Source organism: Myiozetetes cayanensis, unplaced genomic scaffold, assembly GCF_022539395.1.
Source record: "Myiozetetes cayanensis isolate MyiCay16 unplaced genomic scaffold, myiCay2020 scf3, whole genome shotgun sequence".
NCBI classification, from domain to species: domain Eukaryota; kingdom Metazoa; phylum Chordata; class Aves; order Passeriformes; family Tyrannidae; genus Myiozetetes; species Myiozetetes cayanensis.
This window is the reverse complement of record NW_026087521.1, coordinates 2,315,100-2,332,798: the sequence shown is the minus strand read 5'-3', so window position 1 is coordinate 2,332,798 and position 17,699 is coordinate 2,315,100. Positions and strand designations below refer to the sequence as shown.

Sequence of the window (17,699 nt, the reverse complement as noted above, 5' to 3'; positions counted from 1 at the left end):
CACCAGCATGGGCAAAAGGTGAGGGAACATCCCACCTCCATGTCTTGTCTTGGCTAAATATATGTAACTGCCACTCGGTGGCAGTCTGAAAACACCTCGTGTCACACACACAGGCACCTTAGGGCAGGTGCTGGTGTCGCAGCTCAACACTTGTGCACACAGAAACACAGGCAAATTCACACAGCTCATGCCACAGTGTGCTGCTGGGCAGCTCCACCAGCTTCCCACCAAGCCCAGTGCTTTCCATACCCTGCCCTCAGGCTGCCACGAGCCAAATCCTGCTTTGGGAGAAAGCAGGAGAGACACAGGGGATGTGGGGTGAGGAGCTTAAAACACTCAGGGAGGGAGGAATGGTGCAGGCAGGGGAGCTGTGGGACACTCACCGTTCTCTGTGATGATCTGGGGCACCTCTTTGGCAGCTGGTGAGATGCACTGGATCTGACTGCCCACCACCAGGCCATCCATCTCTGAAAGGTCCTCGAAGGTGCAGTTGACTCCTGCTGACAGCTCGGGGACGTTGTAGGTCTCCAAGACCAGCTGCAAGCAAAGATGGAGCAAGAGGAGAAAAGACAGAGAAAAAAAAAAAGAAGAAGGAGACAACACTAAGCCAAAAAACAGAGCTGGGTCAGCAGGAGAGAATTACACTGGAGAGGTCAGACAAAGAGCCTCTTGCTAGAGAGAGCATCCTCCTTCAACAGAAAGCAGCGATTCAGGAGAGGGGATTCAGTGGAAGGGAAGGGGATGAGATGCCGATGCTGATGCCGACACAAGTGGTTTGTGGCTGTGCAGGGACACCTGCACTGCATCCCAGTGCTGGCTGGGTCAGTGGAGGGGTGGGGGAGTGCTCACTATCTGTCATGCAAGTGTCAGGTTAGGCAGGGAGTCTTTGGAGCCAGCAGTGAAGCCCCGGGCGGTGGTGGCCCCAGGGCCCGCGGTTTCTGAGGAAGGTGAACTGCTACTCACAAGAGGCTCTCTGCAGACTCCAGAGAAACTGGAGCGCTCCAGTCTAACTCTCTACGGGCTGCTCTCCCAGCATCAGCAGGTGGGGAGCACTCTGTCACCAAGTTCCTGTGTGAGGAGAGTCTAGTTACAGCCTTCAGTCCACCACAAAAGCACCACTGTCTCTAGAGGCACAGCAAACCTCTCCTGCCCATCCCACCAAAGGAGCAGTTGGCTCTAGGGGACCTGCCAGACGTATAAAAGCCTTGAAGGAGGGATTGACCGTGTTTTCGGAGTTCAGAGCCTCTGGCATTGCTGTGTCATTGCTCGTGGTCGTGGGAGAAGGAATCTCGTGGCTGTTTTCCACCATGTCCACGCTTTGGAGAAGCACCGCCGTGGTGCCGACTTCCCAGACCAGCCACCGTCCTGCACCACAGCCCTCCAGCACTGAGGGTCCTGCTCTACTCACCAGATCGTGCCTGAACACTGAGAACCATCCCAGGGGACTTTAGCACCCACTGATGACCCATTAATTAGTATAAATTTAGCGTTTTTGTGACCAAACACTAGAGCCAACCACTAGACACAGATGCTCTCCACACCAGCCTCCTCCACGAGCTACCTGAGGCCCCATCTGAGGTGACAGCCACTGAGAGGAGACACAGATGCATGCTGAAGTGTTGTTTCTACCAGCACAAAGAACAGAGGTCAGTCCAGGTGACAAAGCAGGGCAGGATGAGAACACAACAGAACTCTTACTGCTCCCACACACTGCGTTTTCCTCACTTAGGGAAAAGTCGGAGCTGTTTCTTCCCACCAGGCAACACCAGGGAGAAAGGTTGAGCAGACAGGCCTTAGCCCTGGCTGACACTAGGCCTTTGTGAGAGTAGGTTGTCTTGGTTTTATAGACACTGATCATTTTTGGGCAATGGGAAAGGTGATTTTTCTTTTAGTCTTGGGTGGGGAGTAGGAAGAAGTTTCAGATATCTGGATGGATTTAGCACACAGGCTGAATCCATTCTCCCTGCTCACTGACACCCTGCTGGCAATGGAGAAGGGAAAACTGTTCTGCTCAGCAAGTTCCTTTCTGAGCACGGATGATGCAGAATGAAGGTGTGCCATGCAGGAGGTGACACCAGTGGACAGACCACAAGTGCTTGGCCACAAATGCCACGAGCCAGAGCACACTCTGGACACACAAGAAGTCCTACATCCCACACTCCTGTTCTGGAGCTGTTCCAGTGAGGGAAGGATGGATCCTTGCCCCAGCAAGGAGCTCTTCTCATGAATCCCAGAGCAGCAGCACTGCACTGAAACAGATTCAGTTAAAATTTTCCAAGCCCCTGTTGGTGCCCAAAATTTAAAAGATTGGCTGACCACACAACTCTCTGCCTCAGTATCACTTTGCCAGAAGCCAAGTGAGATTCCATAAGGATACCACCAGCCATTTTTGCTGCTGTTCCCTCCAACTTTGCCAAGAAAGTCTCTGTGGTGACCGGATGAGCTGAGTCACCAGTTTATCTCCCTGGTGACTCCCACCAAAATATTCATGCACTTTTCTGGGAAACAGATAGATTTTGGCAACTTCTGACCCCAGCAGCTCTGGGCTGTCTCGCCCTGGGAGTAACCCAGAGGTAAAGGTCTTTTATTCTGTTATCATTTCCAGTCTCCCTGAGCCAGCCAGTCCCCCAGGATTTATTCCAACATGAAAGAATTCAACAACTACTGAGAGAATAAGAAAAGGAGACCTTGAACTCCCAGAAGAACAAAGAAGTTAAGATGTCTCAGATCAGTTTTGTTTGAAGCCTAGGAAAGTAAAGTCACAGCAAAGTTAAGAGGCTGAAACAAAGCAGCAATGCTTGGACATGCAGGCTTTGAAAGGCTGATTTCATTGTCACTGAAATAGTCCCAGCACTCCAAAACCATCCACCTGGAAGGTGTCTGGCAGCTGCTCCCTGAGCAATTCCATTTGGACCTTTCAGGGTGTGGGGTTTAATGACAAACTCACACAGAGATGGAGCTTTTAGGGCCTGGATTATCAACTTAATTCCAGCCCAAACTAGCATGGCCAAAACCACAGAGCTCTGGCAGGCTGAATGAAATGGGTCTCTGCCTCCTTCTTGGAGCATGTTGGGATCTCACCACACAAGGTACTGCTGCCACAAGTCAGCAGAGAAACCACAGGCTGGTCAGATCTTCAGCAGAGATTTCCTGCCTTAAGCCCAGGAAATGATCAGGATCATCTGCTGCTCTGCCAGCACTCACTGTGTGGCTTTGTTGGGTGCTGACCAAGTAACTCAAGGCCATAAGGGTGAAACCTCGTGCTGTGGACAGTCACAAGAGACACCATGATCCTTGGGAGTCTTTGGTTCCTCTGCACATCATCCTGCCTCTCTGCTCTGCTGCCCACACTGTGCTGGAGCTGCAGCAGGGTGGAAGTTTTGGTGTCTTTGAAGGAGATATTTCCACCCAAGATGACGGGAACTTGGGGCTCATTGAAAGAACTCATGGTACCCCTCATTTGTCTTTCTTCAAGGATACAATTTCCAACCATGATGACGTTCCTTGTCCTAAAGGCATAAACAAATCCCTGTCCCAGGGAAGCAGAAAGGCTACACCGGCTGCCCACAACACCTGCAGGGCACAGAATGCCTTCAGAGCTGCCCTCAGCTGCTCACAGCAAACAGGGAAGACTATTTCTAGCCCCTTCCTAGGCTTCCAGACAGGGGATAACCAAGGCCTCCCACGGCAAATCTTTCTCTGTGCCAGAAAGGAAGTTTCTGGACTCTGGAGAACCTCTCGCATCAAGCCACCGGTCCTTCCCTGGCTGTCACACCGCGTGGGCAGCTTAAAACTCGAGGGGGAGGTGGGGCAGGGCCGAGCATTCCTCACCAGAACGTTGTACTGGGACACGGAGATGTTGTTGGGGTGCACGGTGAGCCGGACGCACTGCTTCATCTCCGAGGCGAATCTCCGCGGCTCGCTGGAGCGCTCGCACCGCTCCTTCCTCGTGCACCTGGGGACACAGAGGGACAGGGGGGTGACGGACTGAAGCGCTGGCAACGTCTTAAACGTTGTCAAAAATCATAGGAAGACTTTGGTTTTGGTCAAAGGAGTAACCCCCTGCTCCGGGAAGGCCACGTGCACGCGGGGCATTCACCTGAGAGGCAGCTGAGTAGGGTTATAAACCATCAAAGAACCCCCAAAGTGCCCCCCAGACTCATTCCTGAGGCCTCCCACCACCAGAGGAGCTGCCTGCCACAGGAGACTGCAAAGCTTCACCTGCCCACCAGGACTCTGTTTTTGGGATCATCACCACCACCAAGAAGACCAGAAGAACCAGAGCCACGGGATGCCACCGGGTTACATGGAGTGGTGATGCATTTTCTATTTAAATCTCTCTCTTGTCATTCCCTTTCTTCTTCCCCTCCCCTCCTTTTTCCTATTTCTTTCCATCTCTCTTTCTCTGTCTCACATTTGCCATTAAATAAAACCCCACACTACTGACTTTGGCATCTGGTCTCATTTGCACCTTAATTCAGGCAGAGGCATTTCTAATAATTTTAATAACTGGATCATAACACAGGGTTAACACAGAGTCAGGCTGGGAGGGTGAGGACAACCCTGGGACATGGGAGGAGCGACAGCTTTGGGTGGAAAGTCAGTTCTGTTCTCTTTGGGATTGCACTAGATGGAGAACTCACGTCCTGGAGAGCTCCAGTTCATGGAATCACAGTCAAAGGATATCCTGGGTTGGAAGGGACCCACAAGGATCATCCAGTCCAACTCCTGGCTCTGCAAAAGGACAACCCCAAGAATCCCAGCATGTCCCTGAGAGTGCTGACTCCAGTGCTAGCAGCCATGGGAGCGCTCAGCAGGCTGGGGAGTTGCAAGGACACCGTGAAAAGAGGGAGGGTGATGGGTAGAAGGCGCCCAGCAGGTACAGCACAACCTTCCCTTGGCCAAACCCACAGCCCTGAAAACTCTTCTGTTGAAGGGCAGTGGGACATCTTAGGCAGGGTTCTCTACCTTGTAGAGAAGCTGCTTTTTGGCCCTGCTTTGGCCACTCCTTTGGTACCTCTGGGCTCCTGGTACCTGTCTGAGGGGATGGGGCCACACTCCAAGCCATTGCCCAGCAGCTGCTCAGTAGTCTCTGCAGACTAAGAAGCTTTTGATGTCTGCTTTGAAAATGCCTGACTAGAAGTGCTGAGGGTTGAATCCTGAAACTTCTGGTGTTCCCAATGAGTGGCAGTTCAGTGAGAGTGGTGGGTGCACACACCTGGGCTGCACAGGCCCTCAGAGCTCACACCACCCACTCCCTGTTGGTGCTTTCAGTCCCATCCCTGCCTCTCTTCCCACCTCTCTGGTGTAAACACAAGCCAGACACGTGAACTAGGAGCTTTTTGCCCTGTTTCCATCCAGATTTGCCTTTGCTTAACATGAACCACATCTGCATTTCACTCCACATGAAGCTGCCCAAGGCCACTGCTCCAAGGAAGGCGCCTGCCTGGAAATCCACGGGGTTAATCCAAAAGGACAGCTCCAACTGCATGCCAATTACCTTTTGCCATTAAGTTAATGTTATGGACTTGCACAGGGTGTCTTCAATGGATTTTGTTATTAGCAGTGCTATTACCCCCCATTAAAATCAGCTATAAAGACTAAGTGTGGCTGTTAAATTATTCACCTGCTCCCAGACTTCAGAGTTTTGGTTGGGAGAGCACACAAACTGGTGGGGGCTGCTGGAGCTTTAGCTCCAAGATCACCCCTCAGTGTCCTTGTTCCCTGGAGAAGGGACTGCACCTACCTGGGGATTTGCAGATCCATGGAAACACATGAAAAAAACCCTCAATATATGGGTAACCCTAACATTAAAAACCTTGGGGTGACCTAAAAACTTTAGGGCTTGGCTTCTCTCCAGTGGCTGACACCAGATGAAACAAACACCCCAATTTCAAACTCCAATTTCTCCATCTTTCTGGCAGAGGAAAGTTGTGCATTTCCAGAGGCAGGAGTCATAAAGGGAGATAGATCTCTGCCATTCTCAGCACTCTCTGGGTTTGCTCTGCAGGTCTGAGAGAGCAAGAGCAGCACTGCAGCCCCTGCTCTCTGTTCCTCAGGAGCCTCCATCCCATTAACTCTCCTTTAGTGCCTCCACATGCTGGATCAGGAATTTTAAGCAGGCATTCTCCAGAGGGTTGGACCAATATCTGATTAACTGCTCCCAAAACCGTGAGTCCCCTATGGTGGCACGAAAGCCAAGTGGCAAAACGCTGACCTGAGATTTTTCTAAGCACTTCCACAAAACAAACAGCCACAGCAATCCTATGAAAGCTCTGCAGGGTGTGGGAATTCTTCTCCTGAGAATAGTGTGGAAGGAAACCCTTTCTGGTCTTGTGAACACAAAAGCACCCAAATTCTTCAAGGTGTCCTGTTACCTCCCTTTTATTTCTTCTACCTGTAGCATAACAGAAATATCTGGATTTTCTAAAATTTAATGGGCAGATACCCAGGCTCAATTCAAGTCTATGGATGTAAATTAATCATCTAGGAATATGGTTTGTATTCCTAATCCCATCACTGATCACAAATAAAATAATCCACATCTTATCTTGCTGTTTACAGGTTACACACATTTAAACCATGTAACTTTTCAGACCAAAAACTCACCCTATATTTGATTGATGTGCCTTGAAGCCTTAATATCTGTCATAGGGGTGTGTTGCCAATCCAAATAATAATGAAATTATGAAAAACCAAATTAAGCCTGGTTTTAATAAAACATTAAGGTTGCAGTGTCAGAGCCTCAGGAATTAGGGACAGCCAGACTGAAAGGAGCTTCTGCACTTCCAATTCTGCTCCCTGCACTCCCACACTGAAAGCTGGACTTTAATTAGAGGATCACAGGTTATTATTCCTTTCTTCTACAACGACCTCAGTTCTGCCACTTCCCAACTTCTGACTTTGACTCTGTGACTTTTTCAACTGTGTTTCTCAATTTAAAAACCCCCAGAACACCCAACTGTGCCTGTGCTTGAGCCTGATGATGGGGGAGTTCTGCCCAGCTGGCTCTGGGTTCACCATCAGGGTTCAGGCTCTGGGGTCAACATCACAGCAACTCAATTCCCCCCAGGGAGCTGATCCCAGCTGCTGCAGGAATCAAGACTAAAGGAATGCAGCTGCCTGCCAGTGGGTTTTGCAGGTTGGTCCATGCAGGAGAGAGGGATGAGGGCTCTTCTCCAGAGCCTTCTGCCCATGGTCTCCCCACCTCCTCTTCTGTGAACACCTTCTCTGAGCTGGAGCAGGAGGAGCATCCTGTGGGTTGACACCCCACACTCTCCCAAGGTGTGTGCCCAGCCCCTGCAGCTGAGGTTCCTCAGAGGTGAAACGTGGTGGGTTTTCCCTGTGGTGGATTACCCTGAAGGAGGGACGATTTAGGCTGGTATTAGGAAGACATTTTTTACTCAGACAGTGGTGGGGCACTGGCAGAGGTTGCTCAGGGAAGCTGTTGATGCCCCATCCCTGGAAGTGTTCCAGGCCAGGTTGGACGAGGCTTGGAGCAGCCTGGGATATTGGAAGGTGTCCCTGCCCATGGCAGGGGATGGAAATGGGTGATCTTAAGCTTTTCCATGAATCTGTGATTCCTGGAGGAACATGGCCTGTCTGGAATGCTGAACACACCCAGCTGAGGGGTGCATTTCAACATCACCTTCCACAGACCCCCTCCCTCACTTCCACGCTCTCCTCTCCCTGCGCAACAAAACATATTGGCAAGAAATTCTTCCCTGTGAGGGTGGGCAGGCCCTGGCACAGGTTGTCCAGAGAAGCTGTGGCTGCCCCAGGATCCCTGGAAGTGTCCAAGGGTGGGCTGGACAGAGCTTGGAGCAACCTGGTCTAGTGGAAGTTGTCCCTGCCCATGGCAGGGGGTTGGAATGAGATGATCTTCAAGGTCTCTTCCCACCCAAACCATTCTGTAAATCTGTGATTCAGGGGAGCACAAAAAGGTACCTGCCATAAAGCTTCCAGTCTTCCTCTGTGCTGCCAGAAATGTTCTGCCCTCCCCCAAGAGTGGGGTGAGACAGCAGAGAAAATTGTTCCAGCATGTGCAGAGCCAAGTGCTGCCCTCCAGCAGCAATCCCAAATCCCTGAGTGGTGAAGGCTGAGACGCAGAAACAAATGTGACAAAGCACCCAGCTGCTGAAGGCACTGCCCAGAGGGGACACTGCAGCCCCAAAAGTTCAGCAAACTGTAAATAGAGGCAAAAGTAAGTACCTCCAGACACAAGTGCCCCCTCATAAAAGTGGTCACCTGGAAGGCAGCTGTCTGCACTCAGACCCTGAGAGGGGTAATGAAATAACCCCAAATCACCATTCCTGTAGTCTCTGTGGAGAGTCAAGGTGTGTTTTGGGCTCTGAGAGGTTCCTGTGACTCTGCTCTGCTCTGCTCTCATCTGGTGTGTCTACTACGGTTTAGGAAGAAAAAAAAATACCTTGTGCTGCCAATAACTGTTTTGCTGGAATAAAATCCCTGCAACTGCAACATGCTGGGGATGTCAGCGAGCAGGGATCACTTCCCCTGCCCTACACCCTCATTCCCTTGCTATTCATGCTGCAATTACCTGATGTGTAACTCCCACCCAGTGGCATCACATTACACTTAAGGCACCTAAAAGAGCATTTCCCACTCCTGAACTTATTTGAATAAGATCGTGGTGCAGGCACTGCGCTTCTCTGTGTGTCTTAATAGCAGCTGCTACTTCATTACCAGCTGCTTCTCTCACAATTGCAAGTGTCCTGCTTTGTCCAAAACCATTAGCACAAACACTAAGAAGCTGGTCCTACCACTGAACCATGAGGAATGTTCTTTCCTCCTCGTCTCCCATTAAGAATAAATCCTGCTAACACTAACCCTCTGTTCACCAGCCACTACCCAATTATTTTAATAATGTTAAATTAATACTTGGTGCTTCTGCAGGGTCTCTCATCCGAGGATCTCCAAGGGCTTTACCTGGAGCTAATTAAACTTCGTGATACCTCAGTGAGGTTGCAATATTACCAGGCAGAGACAGGAAAGTGAGGCACAGCCACGGCTGTGCCGGGGAGCAGAGCAATTCCCAGGTCTCCTGAGGATGAGGTGAAGGTCCTGGTTTGGTGTTCAAGAGATCATGGTTGAGCTGGAGCCCAGAAATCTTTGGAGAGGCTCAGCACAGTCACAAGAGCTCTGTGCACCTGGATACACCAGGTAAAAGAAGGATTTGGTGGGGTGTGTCTACACCTGCAAGCTATTTGTTTTCCCTACAAGCAGTGGGGGAAAAAAGGGCTGCCAGCTGGGGCTCTGGGCAACCTAGTTGAGTGGAAAGTGTCCCTGTCCATGGCAGGGGGTTGGAACTGGATGATCTTTAAGGTCCCTTCCAACCCAAAGCCTTCTGTGATTCTAAGGCGTGTGTGCCACAGACATTCTTTCATCTGCCTTTGCCTCTCATCTCCATCATCCTGTTGCAGGAGAATAAAACCCAAATCAACACCCTCAACTCCCACACACAAAGCCCGCCACACCCCAAAAACATGACTTTTATTTTTCAATCTCACTTCTTTCTGGCTGTGTCTTTGTTTCCCTCGTGCCCAACCTAGTGGGGCCCTGATCCTTGCTCTGGGCTGATGGGGGTAAAGTGGCTGTGATCACAACACCTGCAGGGGGTGGAGGCTGGGTCAGGAAGATGAAGGTGGAAGGAAGATGTCTTCTGGCCATGCAAAAGGTAGGAACAGCGAGAAAACTGGGGGACAGACGCTGCTGTCATGAAGAAGGGAGCAGGAGAGTTGCCAAGTGCTGACTGAGGTAACAGAATCATAGAATAGTTTGGGCTGGAAGGGAGCTGAAAGCTCATCTCATTCCAACCCCCTGCCATGGGCAGGGACACCTTCCACTAGCCCAGGTTGCTCCAAGCCCTGTCCAACCTGGCCTTGGACACTCCCAGGGATGGGGCAGCCACAGCTTCTCTGGGCAACCTGTGCCAGAGCCTTCCTGCCCTCCCAGCCAAAAATTTCTTTCTAATATCTCATCTAAATGTACCCTCTTTCAGTGAAGGCTATTCCCCTTCTTCCTATCCCTCCAGGCCCTTGTCCCCAGTCCCTCTCCAGCTCTCCTGGAGCCCCTTTAGGCCCCGTAAGGGGCTCTCAGGTCTCCCTGGAGCCTTCTCCTCTCCAGAGGAACCCCCCCAGCTCTCCCAGCCTGGCTCCATAGGTGAGGTCACCCCCATGGGAGCAGTGGGGTGGGACAAGTGTCTCCAAGGGGGATATTTCCCTGCCTCTCACACTTCTGGTCCACCTCTCCACTCCACCACTCCCTGAAACACCTGAGTTTGCTTTGGGTGGCTCCTGATTTCTTAGCTCCTCAAACCAGAGGAAGGTTGGCAGAGTTGCGGATGCTCTTCAGACCCGAGCCAGAGCATCCCTGCAGGATCCTGTTTCCTTTTCCTTTCCCATAATTTCCCCAGAAGCAGACTAAAAGATGTGATTTTTTTTAATATGAGACCAAAAAAAAAAAAAAAGAGTCAGTTTTCTGGCAATGGAAAAGGTCTTATCTGCAAGTTTGCTAATTAATAACAAATTTCAAGACAAAACAGTGGTGATTGGACGTGATCAGAAATTCCTACTCAGAACAGAGCATTTGGTTTTGTTTTTTTTTCCCCCCCAAATGGCAATTAGCGCACTCTAAAACTTTTTTTTAATGCAGGAACTAACACTATAAAAAATAAATGTCTAGAACTAAACTCCAAAGAAACCAATCCCTTTTAGAGAAGCCTCCCCACCCTTTGATGCACAGCATTTATTTTTTTTTTTTTTCCTTTTGGCTGCTTCTGCATTTCAAGGCTCACTGTGGCCACTCGGGTGGGTTTGTAGGGCAGAAGAGGGACGTGGAGCACCCGTGTTTGATGGCAAAGCTGAGAGACAGCCTCCTTCTCTCTTATCACCACCTCCAGTGGTCTCCTTATCCCAGTATGCTGGATAGATAAATCCAAGAAGAAAATTCGGGAGGAAGATAGAGAGGATGACAGGAAACTTTCAGGGAAATCTGATTTAGGGGTCAGTTTGAGGACCCTGAACAGCCCAAATGGTCCTATCTGTCGTGGATCAAGACAGGCTAAGACCCAGTGATTTTCCATTTCTTCCACCTCTTCGTCTCCAAGGGGAAATCTGAGATTCCCCAGCCCAGCCAGAGCCCACACTGAGGTGGCTGTTCCAGCAGGTACCTGGCAAGAGTCACATTGAGCAGGATCCTGCACCCCCAGCTCAGCCCAGACCAACAAACTGGGAATCTGAAATCTAGCAGGGGTGCAGGCCCAGCAGCAGCTCTGCTTGTCCCCAAAAGGCAAGGATGACTTGTGGCTTCCCCATCCCTGGAAGTGTCCCAGGCCAGGTTGGACAGGGCTTGGAGCAACCTGGGCTAGTGGAAGGTGTCCCTGCCCATGGCAGGGGATTGGAACCTGATGATCCTTAAGGTCCCTTCCAACCCAAACCATTCCATGATTCCTACAAAACGAAACAACAGAAGGAACCACTGTCCCTCAAAGTCTTTGGTCTTGTACCACACCAGCATTTTTGTCCTGGGAAAAGCTGGAGCAGGTTCAGAGCCTGGGAGGTGACAGGGAGACTTCTCTGGCATCACTGCAGCCCGTGGGTTTCCCTCTCCCTACACAAAGCCAGGAGTTGGTGGCAGTGGGTCCCGTTTCCCAAACAACCCCGAGCTGGTGTCCCACCGGTGTCCCAATCCACCCTCACATCCATCACCCAAGAGTCCCTGTCCTTGCTCCGAGGAGGGAGGGGATGTTTCCTCGAAGACCAGGCAGGTCTGAGATGCCTTTTGCGAGGCGATCAGCAGAGGGAGCTCCGTGGAAGCCAAGAGCAAACCCTCAAATGGCATTTTTATCCAGGACTGGGGACAGGAGCCCGGGAAAGGGCCTGCAGGACACACAGATCCGTGGCTCTGGGAGGCTCTGGAGATCAGAGGCATCTGGTTTTGATGCTCTGAATCAGTCTCATTAGCCTGGTCCCTCTTTCAGGATGAAATCCAATATGACAGCTTCGTTTTTTATTGGGGAAAAGCCTTTGATTTCCCAGTTGGAAAGAAGGGTGAGACAAGAACAGAGCAATTAAAGGAATCTGGGGATGGAATAAGAGGTTTGTTTTACCAAAGTCTGGCCAACGTGCAGAGCCAGCTTTGTTGTCTCCTGAGATGGCTTTATCACCAGGGGGGAGCAAGGCTGGGGAAGGAGGGAGCAGCTGAAATTTGCCTTTCCCTCTTGCTGGAGCCAAAGCAATTTTCTGGCCAGAGCCAGGAAAAGGGAGAAGATTCAGTCCCACTCACATGTAAAGTTTAAGGTCAGTTTTAGCAATGTTTTGACATTTCCAGGCTCCCCCGGGGTCCTAAGAATAGGAATGCCATAAATGTCGAGACTCAGACATAATTGACCTTAAACTTTCTGTGGTCAGGTGGAGAATACCCCACTCCCCTCCCTGTCTTCCCCTTCTGGCCTCCAGGTTGCCCAGAGCACAGCTGGAATTTAGCTTTCCCTGCAATCAGGGAGTTAAATTTTACCCACTGTCCGGGATAATCCACTCTAGACAGAAAGGCAGGAGATGCTACAGGAAAAGGGAACAAATTGGAGCTGAGATAATTCACAGGATCATTCCTGGGAAACCTGCCCTGGCAGTGAGAGGAGGGGAAGTTTTCTCAGTAAATTCATATGGTTCTGAGGAAGGAGCTGGATCCTTGTTTTCATCTTTGTCTCTAACCACAAACAGGCTCATCTCCCAAAAACCCTGCTGTTTGGACATCAAAGATGAGCTGGGGAAAGGGGGAAGTAAAAGCAGTGGGATTTTTAACAGGTGGCATTTGTAGACCAAGAGATCTGGGGATTCTTCCAAAGAGACATGGAAGAGGTAACTCAAGAAAGCTGAAATTCACTCTTTGGAGCTTTACATCTCTCCAGGGCAATTTTTCAGGCACCACAAGCCACAGAAAAGTTTCAGACCATTAACCAAAGCTCACCCCCAATGTCCCAGCGGGGCAGCCCTGCGGGGGAAGGGGGAGGGGGGGAAAGACCAGAATTCCATCCTTGTTCTTGGGCTGCAGTTCAGGGAGGGAAACGTTTCCCTGCCAAAGCCGCCTCTTCCCACTTGCCTCCTGCTCCCACCACCGCCCTGTCACTTGGCCAGGCAGAGGGAGGCTGCTAATTGCTCTGCCTGCTAATCTATTCTAATGCATGGTAATAGAAGCCGAGTTTCTGCCCTGATAACCCTCCCGGTTTATGCAGCAGAACGACAATATCCCCCCCCCCCCTTCGCCCGCCCCTTATCTCTGTCCCCAGGTGGGCTCCTCCCTCCATCCCCGCAATTGTCTGAGCCCACCCCCGGAGCCCCACGGGGGCGTGGGTGCAAGGGATTTACTTCTCCGACTGCCGCCCTACAAAGCCAAGCGCTCCATAACCAGCATCCCTCCCCCCTGCTTTGGGGGATTTCACGCCCCCTTCTCCTTCCCCTCGCCCCCCTCCCAAGTTTTCCAGAGCTGCGGATTGTCTTGTCCCCGCTAATCTCGCCTGGGGGAGGCTGGGTTGGTGCATCGAATGCGACCTTGCTCCTCAGCCCCAGCGTGGGAACAAAGGGTCAGAGGTGGCCCCGAGGACCAGCCCGGCTCGGGCACGGCCGGGGTGCAGCCACGGACCGGGCGATTTGTGTGTACACACCTTTGTGCCTCCGCTGGCAGAGCCCTGACGAGCTTTCCTTGATGGCTCGTCCAAGCCCGAGATGAACGGGAGCATTTCGCATGCAAATCCCGGGAAACTCGGAGCCTTTGGCCGATGAAGAATTGGAAATCGTTCGGCTGGCACAAGGGGAGGAGAGTGTGGAAATGTTCCTCCAGGAGCCACAGACTCGTGGAAAGGCTTCAATTGAAAGGCACCTTAAAGATCACCCTGTTCCAAACCCCCTTCAGCCATCCCAGGTTGCTCCAAGCCCTGTCCAACCTGACCTTGAACACTTCCAGGGATGGGGCAGCCACAGCTTCTCTGGGCAACCTGTGCCAGGGCCTCACCACTCCTCACAGGCAAGAATTTCTTCCTAATATCTAATCCTTAATCACTCCCCGTTGTAGAAGCAACCTGAAAAAAGCCATCCTGCGTGTTTGACACGTGGGAGGATGGGTATCACCTGCCTCCATGCACCGACCCTTTCCAACCTCCTGCAAAGGTCAAACACACAAGGAAAGAATGTCTCTGAAGCTGCAGGGCCTCTGCTTTGCTGTCCCTTAAATCACAGCCCTCCAAGTCCTTTTGCTGCTGAACAAATTGAGCCCGGTAGCTTAAAAGCAGGAGTTGCAACTCAGAGCACAAAACCACGAGCAGGAGGAAGAACTCCAGCCAAAGGCAGGCAGTGCAGAGAACTGTGGTGGTCCACGAGGAAGGAAATCACAGGAATCTGCCTGGAATCTGCTTTCTGCCACCTGCCCATGAAAGGCTGAGCTTCACACGAAGATGGAAAAACCCCTGAGGACTCAGCTGAAGGCTACCTGAGTAATACAAGCTTCTGTCTCTGAGGAGGCAGGAAAATAACTTTCCCCGCACTGAATTCACTTACAGTCGTTTGAAAGAAAATTAAAAAAAAAAAAAAAAAGAAGAAGAAGAAAGCGAGAGAAAGGGAACAAGGTTGCCAGATAAGGCAAGTAATTAATGAACAAAATTACTTTTCCCAGAGAGCATCCTATCATGGTGCTTCCTATTCATGCTAATAACATTTGTGAGTGTCTTCCCCAGAACCTGGGCAGATAACACCTACGCTCCGCCGTGCTCCTACATGCTCTCCTCTGCAAGGGCTGAGGCAAAGAATTTGTTCAAAGGGGCTGAAGTTCTTTGTTCATGGCCTGATTCAGAACATCAGCCCTGAGTTCTTCGTGGGAGCTTCTCTCCAGAGGAGCTCCAAAGAAATTAATTTGTTTCTTTTTCCCTGTCGCTGTAGTCTAAATGCCAAATATCTGTTGGCAAAGATGATGGGAGGTGTCCTTGCCTTCAGAAAGGTGAAATTTGGAGTGTGCTGCTCAGAAATCAGGGCTAATCCCAGCCAGTGGTGCTGAGGCCTCCTCAGGAATCACTGCCAAGGCTGCAGTGAGACCTGGAAGTGCAAGGAGAAGGGTTGGGAGAGTTTGGTGCCACTTCATCCTTGTCTCTGAAAGGGCAAACAGGGCAGGAAAACCGCAAGCGAGGAGCACAAACATCCGTGTTCAAAGAGCTTTGCTGGGAGGTTGGGGAGCCATGGGAATACACTGTAAGGGGTCCCCCACTTCTATAGGTCCTGAATCAGTGCCAGGCTCAGCCAGCACGTCACTCAATTGCTCGTTTGTTGCTGGCAGCTGCTGTCCTGACTTGGGGAAGCGCAGCAAGAAGAGAGGAGACATTTCCACAGGACAGGCAGATCTTGATCCAAATCCCTCACCTCTAGAAACCCCTTGCCCCAAGCAGTTTTGCCCAGGGCACAGGGGACCCCACAGAGCCTCTCAAACCACACTCTCCCAACTTTTGACCTTCATCAATGTCTCCTTTTTCACCTCACTGTTCAGCTCCTTCCCTTTTCTCCTCCTCCTGCCCACGTGCCTCCATCCATCTGCCCATGTCCCCCAGCAGCAGGAACAACACGTGCTGTGACTCCGGTTATTTGTTGCTGGCAGACAGAGTTTCTCCCTCCAGCTCCAAACTTTCCCCATGCTCTGCAGCAGCACAATTGGCAGCCAGGAAAAGCACAGGATAGCACAGAGAGAATTACATCGAGTCCCCACTACATGCAGACCTGGAAAGGGAGGTCTCCACCTGCCCTGTAGCTCTGGTTTAAGAGGAGAGACTGTGCAGAAAATTAAGCCTCACTGGGAAAAATAAGCCAAGGAACCTCTTAGGCCAGGCTTGGCTTTCTCTGTGAGGTGGGATTTGCTGCCTGAAGAAGACAGGCACCCACGGAATTCCACCAGCTCCCCTCACTCAGGAGTCTTGAAGCTCCTGATCCATCTCTAAGGTATTTGTTTCTTTGGAGCAAGGGAATAGCATGGGCTGAGCTGGATGTGCAGCCTGTTCTCAGACCCTCACATGACAGATGCACAGGTTTTTGGTCAGAGCTAGAGCCTCCCAAACCACTTAAGTCAGCATTTCACCCCAGCTCTGACAAAAAAATAACAATAAAAGCACTGCTCAAAGTATCCCCCAATCCAGACTTTCACAGCTCAGCCTTCTAGGAAAGGGACTTTGGGGGACAGAATAACTAAGAGGAAAAATAGAGCAAGAAGGATTTTAATTTTAGTCTCTGCCCAAGCTGAAAAGGCAGAGAACAAGCTGAGTTCCTCTCTTCTTAAGCCTCTTCTCTCTGCTGGGGACTGACTAAGGGCTACATCAGGCAGCCTGATGGAGCTCCCTCACAGTGGTTGCTGAGCCACCCAGTAGAGCAAGCTGGCTCTGCAGAGAGGTCTGGAGTTGAGTGAGGATCCACCCATGAGAAACAAAAGGACCAGGATTCAGAACACCCTAAAAAGGATCCTTTCTCCATCCCTCTGGTAGTTTAAACCTACAGCCAAAAGGTCCTCAGGAATTATTCTCCTAAACCATGAGGAGCTCCTAGTCTGGTTCAGGACACCCCACTGAGCTCTGAAAAGCACTCCCTGACCCCAGGCTTCACCAGGGATCCCAGCTAACATTCCAGCTGCAAGGAAAACTGCCGTTGGCATGTGATGTATGAATTTCCTCTCGTCTGTGCATGGCTGGAAGGGATGAGTTAAACACTGAAAAACTGCTGTGCTGTGTGAGTGCCCTCCAGCAGGCCGGGCTGTCAGAGGCACAGCACCAGAGCCATTCATTACACAATCCAGGTGTCCATCTCCCATGCTCATTTCCTAGTTTCCTTCCCTTTAAAAGCACATAATTGCTGGAGAAAGCTTGTGTGGTGCTGCTCCCTGGAAACTTCTGGGAATGCTGGGGGAGCCAAATTGCACCAGTGGGAGTGATGGGAGCGACTGTGGGAAGGTTTTATTCCTTCTGGCTGGACAGGGCACAGCAGTGCTACAACACAGGCTGTGACAGCATGGATCCAGTGTGGGAAGGTGGTTGGAAAAGGCTGGGAATGCTGAAGGAGGTAGGAATTCACGTGCAGATTCGTGATGTTGTCTCTCAAGCACAATCCACCCAGATGAGACGTTTTCTCCCAACAGGATAATTTGTGATGGACAGGAGTCCAACTACGCCCCTGAGGGGCTAATGAGTCCTACTGGACTTGAGATCCTTCAGGATCACTATCCTAGCCAAAATCCTTGCTTCAAATTATCCTATGGGTTGGTGACAGGACTCAGGTTTTTAGTTGCATCTCCCACTTTTTAGTCTCTTCTCCCAGATATCAAGTGATAGGACAAGAAGAGATGAACCAGGAGAGGTTCAGGCTCAATATTAGGAAAAATTTCTACACTAAAAGAGTGGTTGAGCACTGGAACAGGCTTTCCAGGGAAGTGGTGGAGGCACCATCCCCTGGAACTGTTCAAAAAATGAGTTGATGTGGCCCTTGGCTTTATGGCTTGGTGGGCATGGGGGTATTCAAAGGTTGGATTTGATAATCTTGGAGGTGTTTTCCAACCTTAACGATTCTATGATGTCCCAGCACTGGAGAAGCCTTGGACCAGTGTTTGCACTGCAGATGTGTCCTCAGGAGTTGCTGGACTGGCAGATCCAGGACACAAAGGGT

At 50.9% G+C, this 17,699-nt stretch overlaps 1 protein-coding gene across 2 annotated transcripts in view; it reads right to left on the bottom strand.

Moving 5' to 3' along the window:
- The window catches only part of PLXNA4 (plexin A4), a 437,461-nt gene that overhangs the window by 104,080 nt on the left and 315,682 nt on the right, over positions 1–17,699 (bottom strand). For both annotated transcript variants that reach the window (XM_050323730.1, XM_050323731.1), the window contains exons 6-7: positions 3,832–3,955; positions 384–537 (exon numbers count right to left, since the gene is read on the bottom strand). In XM_050323730.1, the coding sequence (XP_050179687.1) occupies positions 384–537; positions 3,832–3,955 (278 nt within the window). The remainder of the gene's footprint in view (positions 1–383; positions 538–3,831; positions 3,956–17,699) is intronic.